This window comes from Otolemur garnettii, unplaced genomic scaffold, assembly GCF_000181295.1.
Source record: "Otolemur garnettii isolate 467f Iridium unplaced genomic scaffold, OtoGar3 scaffold00041, whole genome shotgun sequence".
Classification (NCBI taxonomy): Eukaryota; Metazoa; Chordata; class Mammalia; order Primates; family Galagidae; genus Otolemur; species Otolemur garnettii.
In genome coordinates, this window is record NW_003852436.1 from 5,625,144 (window position 1) to 5,634,013 (window position 8,870).

Sequence of the window (8,870 nt, forward strand, 5' to 3'; positions counted from 1 at the left end):
TGGGGGATTCGAACCCGCCACCTTAGGTGTATGTGGCTGGCGCCTTAACCGCTTGAGCCACAGGCGCTGAGCCCATAGCTAAAATTTTTAACAAAGGAGTAAAGAAAAAAATTCTTTCTTTTCTGGCATTAGGGTCAGCAGAATGTAAAACTACAGTTAAGTCAGTATATAGACAAAACAGTAGAATAAATTCAACTCAGACTATTCTGGACACGTATATAAAAATGTATGTTAAGTGAAGCATAAATGGTCTTATAATAACACAGCTAAGCTTTTGGGTGTATCAGTGGGAGAGAAACCCTGACCTCATACCACATATGCAAATAGATTAATGCACTGAATATTTTTAAAAAGGCAAAAAATTAAAAAGCTGTAAGAAAATATATTTGATTAGAGAGGTAGAAATTTTCTAAGCGTAAGAGGCAACAGAAGAGATTCTAAGAGATTTGACTAAAAGGTTACAAACTTCTGTAGGTTAAAAAATATATGATGAACAAAATTAAAAGACAAACACATAAGAGATAAATTATTTATCTCCTTCTTACATGCCCAGCTCATAAAAAAAAAAATAAAAATGCTAAAACCTCCGTGGGATAAATAATAGGAAAGAAATATGAGCATTGACCTCCCAAGAACAATACAGATGGCTAATAAACCAGAGGAGAATATCCAGCCTCACATGTAAATTAAAACAATTAGATTATTTTCAGCTATAAACTAGGGAAATTGGTTTCTGTTTTAAGCTCAGAGCCAGTACTAGCAGGGATCAGTGAGAAAGGCACCCACACACTGCTGGTGAAGCTATAAACCAGTGGTTCTCAACCTGGGTCGCGGCATTAGGAAGGTTGAGAACCACTGGTGCAAGCCGATATCAGCCTTCTGGAAAGTCATTTGGCAAAATGAACCAGAACCTTCGATCCAGTGATTTAACTTCCAGGAATCTCTCCTAGGGATATTCTCACAAATTGTCCAGGGACCTGTCTCATGGCATTGTTAGAATAGCAGAAAATTAGGATCAACCCAATGATCCACTAATGGGACAGTCATTAAGAAAATTGTTACAGCACATATTTTCAATGTTCACAGAGTCATTTTAATGATACCCAAAGCTGAACACAATGTGTTACACTATTAACAATTATTGCCTCTGGGTCACTAAAGGAGTGGGTGAAAATAATTTTTGCTTCTTCATATTTAATTTCCTTTCTGGATTTTCTAAAATGGAGATATTTGAATAATCAGGAAGAAAAGTAAAACACAAACATTTTCTCTCTCTAAAATTGTTTTTCTCTATATCAGGCCAAAAAATGGGCTTCTGCCCCAGCGGCTATTTAACCGTCGCAAAAGTGTTACATCATGTACATGTGAACACAGCGCACGATGCAGCAGCACCTCCGTAGTTGGCCACCTCGCCACGTTGACCTTCTACTTAAAGTTGACCTGATTTTCATAGGCCAGACGCGTGACCAGTTTCCGTCCCTTGGGTGGTCCACTTACAGGTTCTGCTGTGTTCTGTGTGAGGCAGAAGTTTTAGCACTGACCACTAAACCATGCCTGATTGACCAGCCAGATGGGTCATGTAGAGCCACAGGGCACGTGACTCTTTGCTGAGTGGCCTCTATAAAGGAATCTCCCTTAACGGTGTGGGGCTTTGTGAGAATGGGGTTGGTTTCCCACTTTCCTTTTTTCAAAGGCAGAGTGAGGTCAATTTCCTGTACTGTCTTGGCACTCTGATTCTCACAGGAAGAAGTCTGGAGCAGGTGGTAGTTCACTAATGTCTGATTTCACACAATGTGAATTCCTTTCCTACTTGTTTTGGTTTTTATTTTCTTACTGGACCATCTATCTTACAGCTCTCAGCAGTGTTCCTCCACCTGTGGTTTTTCAGTTTCTCTGCTTCTATTGCTTCTCCCTTCTGTCTGCCCTGAAGTTTCCTGAACAGCTTAGGTACAGAATAAATTTAAGAAAGCTTCTGTGGTGAATGCATGGAAGTCCAGGTTTTAGAACCGTATTTTTGTAATGAGACGATACTTTCAGTCCTTGCCCAAATCTATTCCTATCAAAATGAAATTGCTCCATGCTCAGTGGTCAGGGCACCAGCCACATACGTACGCTAGGGCTGGTGAGTTTGAACCCAACCCAGGCCTGCTAAGCAACAATGACAACTGCAACCAAAAAAATAGCCAGGTGTTGTGGCGGACACCTGCAGTCCCAGCTACTTGGGACGCTAAGGCAAGAGAATCACTTAACCCCAAGAGTTTGAGGTTGCTGTGAGCTGTGACACCATAGTGCTCTACCGAGGGCAACATAGTGAGACTTTGTCTCAAAAAAAAAAAAAAAAAAGAAATTGCTGCACTTTGTTATGATTTTTAAGAGACTTTGTGGCCAGGCAGTGGTAGCTCAGCCCTGTAATCCCAGCACTTGGAGAGGCCAAGGCGGGAACATTACTTGAGGCCAGGAGTTTGAGACCAGCCAGAAAAACATGGGAAGACCCCATCTCCACAAAAAATAGAAAAATTAGCCCCAGTGGTGGCACATGTCTGTAGTCCCAGCCACTCGGGAGGCTGAGGCAGGGGGATCGCTTAAGCCAGAAGTTTAACATCACAGTGAGCCGTGGTGATGCTGCTGCACTCTAGGGTGGGCAGCAAAGCGAGACCCTGTCTATCTAAATAAGGAACTAAATAAATAAGACTTTGTTATATTATTTTATAAAATCTTCCTAGAGTGAAAATTGTATTAACTAGTATAGTTAACTGAGATTTTATCAGTTTTGCAGGCGTTAGAGAATACAGGACTGACTAGCTAAAGTTTAAAATGTGTAAATTTCTATGTGGGAGCTGCATGCATGCCTTCCGGCTGTAAGAAGGCCACTGAAGCTGTGCCCTGTCTCCCTGCAGGAGTCCACCTCTACTACGTCGGTGGGGAGGTGTACGCCGAGTGCCTCAGCGACAGCAGCATCTTTGTGCAGAGCCGGAACTGCAACTACCACCACGGGTTTCACCCCACTACTGTTTGCAAGATCCCCAGTGGGTGCAGTCTGAAAATTTTTAACAACCAGGAATTTGCGCAGTTACTGGCGCAGTCTGTGAACCACGGTTTCGAGACAGTCTATGAGCTCACGAAGATGTGTACTATACGCATGAGCTTCGTGAAGGTGAGTGAGCTGTGATTCCTCTCGTTAGGGCTTCACACATTGTCGCTGTGTTTTTTTGAAATACATATGGCAAATATATACTGCAATCTATATCCTCTTCATGATACGTCTATATCATGTCGTTGCTGAGTTACTGCCTACGAACTTCAACAAGAATGTCAGTTACTAGGAGAATCTCATTGGAACCTAGGAGTACTTGTGTTAAACATCAGTGACAGTAGGCTTTAATATTTTTCTTATTCGGATAGCACTAACATAGCTATTGTAATCACATTAAAATATGTTCTATCCACCCTGCGTATCCAACATGCAATTTAAATACTTGGTTGTCTTACGAGATCAGTTGAATACACGTGGATGGCTTCCTTCCTTTTCTTTCTTATTCTTTGTGGTTAGTACTTTTATGATGGTATGCTGGTTGCTTTTGTTTTAACAATAAGCAAGAGATCTTTTTATAAAAATATGAGTTCATCACACTGGAAATTATTTTTAATTGGTCAGTTTTTTTAGTGGTTTCAGTAAAACTCCTGATTTCCTTATAGTTCAGAAGTTATGTAGACCAGTTGTATTGTGAGGTTTGAAGGGGAAGAGGTTAAGTACCTTGTTCTTTTTTTTTTTTCTTTTAGGATATAAAAGTACAAGTTTATTTTATATAAGCGAAAGGGAAGAGTGGGAGGAAGAGATGAGAAAGAGAGCGAGAAGGAAGCAGAGAGCAGGGAGTGAGAGAGGGAAAGAGGGAGAAAAGGAGAAATGGAGGGAGAGAATGGCCTGACATCCCTAAGGAAAAAAGGGGAATGCCAGCCAAGTGCCTTATTCTTCCTAGTAGGTCTCTTTGCTGCCTATTCTTCTGCCTCTGAGAAATAAAAGTTTTTAAGATACCACAGAAATGGTAAAAAAAAATATATATATATATTTAAATATCTGATTAGGTTTCATGAGTCAGTGACTTATTCTAGTAACTGACTGACTTGTCTCTGAATTCTCAAAGATACATTTCATCCTGTGTTACTTTGAGAAACAAAACTAATTATATATTTGAGTGAGGTAATCGCCTTTTATGTCCTCTCTTCAGAAGTTCACCAAACTTGTTGTTAGACCTGTTTTATAATGTATTTATTACTGAGGATAATTTTGGAGCCTTAACTTTGTTAATCATCCTTTAGATCAAAGATACCTTTCCCTGAATGTAATTATTTTTCCTACTTCTTTGAATCCCTTAGCAGATTATCAGTGTGTTCTCTTACTGTTTGTTTTCTTGAAAAATACTTCAACACTTCTTTGCAGCTGAGTCTGGTACTTCTTTCAGGTTAAGGGAGTTTGCTGGTCTGTGTTAAAGAGGTTGACCTCAATGCTGTGTACATACGAGACTACAAAGACCTTTCTTATTCATTATTAATGTTCACTGTTTAATTTTTTACTTAGCTTTTTGGCCCAAATGATTTTTAAAATAAGGACAGTGACTTGCCAGAAGTGGTTTTTGTTTGTTTTTATCAGTATGGGGGGAAGAGTGGCTCTTAGGAGTGAAAAGATGCAGGTTCAAGTTCATCTGCGATTTTAACTGTGTGATTTCCTCTGGTCTTCATGTTCATCGTCTTTAAAATTGGGGTGGATGGAGTTGGGAACGGTGGTAATTATTATCAAGGTCCTTCGGTGAGTTTGTCATTATTATTGAAGGGCCGCTCTAGAAGAATTTATGACTCTAATGTTCCAATTAGCATTCTCCTCCAACTCATGTCATATTGATTACCCAGTCAGTTTTAATTACTTTGCTTTTGCACAATTTTAACTTACTTTTACACAAGTAAAAACAGCCTTTTAAACAAACAAAAGCATTTTAATGCAAAGCGTTCAGAATTTCTTAGATTTCATTCATTCAGCAGATATTTTAGCACTTTCTAGAAATGGAATTACAAAGGTAAAAAAGTACCTACAGTCTCTAGTTTCAAGATGCTTATGGTCTAGTCTATCTTTAATTATAATATGATATGCACTAGAATGGAGGCTTATATGAAGTATAACGGACATAGCTGGGAAGTCGGATTTATAGAGTTGAAAATAAACAAATATTATCAAAAACTCCTGACATGATAAAGGGCAGCTCCTTATCATATATTAACAACAAAAAACATGACACACACACTGTTTTTACAACATTGTTATTTATACTTTTCGCTCTCCCACTCAGCATTTTAGACAAATTATATGGAACATTTTACTGACATTAATAGCCCATGTTGTGCTATTTACAAGATGATCAATTTTTGATACTAATATAAAGCATATGTTATAAATTATTTTTACCTTAAACTCTGACATGTATGAAAAACCCCAGGTCAGTGCAGCTGAACAAGTATTTATAGAAGTTCTGGTCTATGCCAACCATTGTGCTAGACTTTTTTTTTTTGAGACAGAGTCTCACTTTATCACTGTTGGTAGATTTCTGTACTGTGACAGCTCACAGCAACCTCAAACTCTTGGGCTTAAGCGATTCTCTTGCCTCAGCCTCCAGAGCAGCTGGGACTACAGGTGCCCACCACAATGCCCAGCTGTTTTTTTCGTTTTTAGCAGACCATGGCTGGGTTTGAACCTACCAGCCCTGGTGCATGTGGCCGGCACCCTACCCACTACCCACTGAGCTACAGGCGCCGCCATCATCATGCTAGATATTGAAGGTCAAAGACACGTCCCTCGCTTCAGAGATCTTACTGTCTAATGGAGGAAAGCTGCACATAAACAGACTTGTAAATTAAACGTAGCCGTTTGTTGAGACATACACAAATACATGGGTGTATGTACATATGTGCAGATGTTCGTATATCACAGCTTTCTTCTGATAGTTCTGATATTCAGATACATTTCTCGAAACTATTAGAGTGCGTAGGTAGCAGAGATGAATAGAACCCAGTCTTCTCTGATACTCCTCATGAAATGAGCATTAATCAGAACCTTATCCATTTTCCACCCACACCAATGAGTTTTTGATCTTTGCAGTAGCAAAATTTCTCTTCTCTTTCCCATAGTGACTTTCTTCTATGGAACTTCAGTGTTCTAATTCAGTAATTGTGACGATGTCTGAATCGTCACAATTACTGAATTACAAGTGAGCAATGGAATTTATTGATTCAAGGCAAGGGCCAGGTGTCAATAATAGCTTTTGAATACTTAAATGTACTCCTGCCAATTTGCTCAGAGATGGAAAGATAGAGTGCTCTTAGGGAAAAAACAGAATGTCAGTTTAACATAGATTTTTCCTTTATTTCATAAAATGAGAATTTAATAATAAACGTTTAAAACTGTCTTTTTTTTTTTGGAGACCGTCTCTCTGTCGCCCTGGTGTCATAGCTCACAGCAGCCTCAGTCTCTTGGGGTCAAGTGATCTTCTTGCCTTAGCCTCTGAGTAGAAAACTGGCTTTGTAATATATTTTAAAACTTTCATTCCCCAAGACCAGTAATTCTTAAATCTGTAATCCATAATCTGTGGGAGCCTAACACCCTTCCCTGAAATCGCCTGCCGGATTATGTGTGCATTTGTCCAAGTGTGCATTTTTCTTGTGAAAAGGATCCATAAGCTTTAGTGAGAATCTCTAATTATATGAACTCTTTTTACTTTATAAATTTAACCACTGAATTAAACAAGTCACATGACCTCCGGTATGTTTTATCTAGGGCTGGGGAGCAGAATACCACCGCCAGGATGTTACTAGCACCCCCTGCTGGATTGAGATACACCTGCACGGCCCCCTGCAGTGGCTGGATAAAGTCCTTACTCAGATGGGTTCACCTCATAATCCTATTTCATCTGTGTCTTAAACGGCCTCAGGCTTCTGCCTCTTGAAAACTATTGAGCCTTGCATGTACTTGAAGGATGGATGAGTCAGACACGATTGAGAACTGACAAAGGAGCCTTGATGATACTTGACCTCTGCGACCAACCGTTGGATTCAGAAATGTAAAAAAAAAAAAAAAAAAAAAAAACCTTGGTAATAAACTGTTGATGTCAAGAACCTGTTTAGTTTACATGATAACATTCTATTGTAAAGTCAACTAAAAATGCAGACTTTGGGCAGGACATCATGGATAGTTAAAGGAGAGATGGCCAAGCCAGGGACAAATTATCTGTTAGCAAAAACGGTCCTAGGAGATTCTTTTGTGTTTGGCACTTTAAGGTCATCGTCTGGCAGAAGCTTAGCATTAATAAATAGTCTCTCTGAAGTGTGTTTTTATCAGGTGTAGAGCCCATGTTCCAGTCTTCTTTTCATGGGTTTTCATAATATTTTAAAACTGTTTGTTCAGTTATGGTTTTTGTTTTTTAAGTAAAGGTTAATCTTGATGATATGCATAATAATCTTTCTAAAGTTATGTGCTGACCATACTGCTGTCAGAATAATGTTAGGCATATGCTCTTTGCTAAATATGTATGTACAGAATATTTGGAAGTTAAGAACTGATTAGACTAGTGAATTTAGGAGTATTGGAGGCGGGTGGGGGGAGAGGGAAAGGACAACTGCAAATGTAGAGTATACGTAAAAATGCAGTTTGTTGTTTTAAAGAAACAAACTGATGTCTGAATTTTGCTGTGTTTCAGTTTTTTAGAGATTTTTATCTTTTTTTTTTTTTTTTCCCTTTCTCTCTCTCTCTCTGGCACTCTTCTGTCTTATCCTCTTCAAAAAGCAGTTACACAGCTGGCTAGTTCATATAACTGTGAGAGCAAATGAGTAATTCGTGCTACCCTGAAACTGACTGCCTACCTGTTTCAATGCCAATTATATGGAGTGCTTGAATTTAATAAGCAGTTTTTATGGAGTTTACAGTACAGAAATAGGCTTTAATTTTCAAGTGAATTATTTGCCAAACCTAGTAACTCTATTAAATATTTGAAGAGTGTAAAGAACATCCCTGTTTGAATCCATTCAGACTTTTTAAATTTTTTTGTACTATGTTTGGTTTTATTTTTCTTCTGTTAATCTTTTATATTCACTATGCTCTCGTACATTTGAGTACTTTTATTCCAAAACTAGTGGGTTTTCTCTACTGGAAATTTTAAATAAACCTGTCATTATTGCTTACTTTGATTAAAAATTGGTCATTTTCTTTTCTCACCTACTAGATTATAAGATGAGTAAGGCTTGCTGCTCCTCTGAGAGTTTTTTTCCTCAGATACTCTCTGCCAAACATGAACTGAATTCCTACTACAGAGACAGTGACCCTGAAGCGTGAAGAGAGCAGAAATCTTTAAATCAAAAAGAAAGGACATTGTAGAACTTTAAAATCTAAGGAAAATGTAACAATACCTAGACGTGTAAACTTTTTAATTTGTGGAATTCCAGCAATACCAATTTCTGATGGATGCCACTAAGTCCGCTGAAGGTACCAATTTCTAAACTTCAGGTGAGGAGATAAGAGCAACTGTGGGGAGATGGAATAAAAGGAGGGGTCAGGACGAAAACTTCCATACCAGAAACGACTGCTTTGCAAGATGCTTGGGACAGGGATAATGCCCCACCAAAAACCTTTTCCTGTGAGGGACAGGGATTTGAGGACACTTAGATTCTGTCCTGACCAAACAGACACCATTCTTTTTTCCTATTTATGTCTTTCCTGGAGTGTGCTGATGAGCTCTGCAATTTAAGAATACCCCTCCCCCTTTTTAAACCTAGTTTAAAAGAAAAGAATATCTTGGCTTGGTGCCTGCATCTCAGTGGTTAGGGCGCCAGCC

At 38.8% G+C, this 8,870-nt stretch overlaps 1 protein-coding gene across 1 annotated transcript in view; it reads left to right on the forward strand.

The window, feature by feature from the left end:
* Nucleotides 1-7,134, forward strand: part of SMAD1 (SMAD family member 1) — a 45,501-nt gene extending 38,367 nt beyond the window's left edge. The window contains exons 5-6 of the mRNA XM_012805421.2: nt 2,898-3,154; nt 6,821-7,134. Coding sequence (XP_012660875.1) covers nt 2,898-3,154; nt 6,821-6,964 — 401 coding nt within the window. The 3' untranslated portion in view covers nt 6,965-7,134. The remainder of the gene's footprint in view (nt 1-2,897; nt 3,155-6,820) is intronic.
* Nucleotides 7,135-8,870: the final 1,736 nt, after the last annotated feature.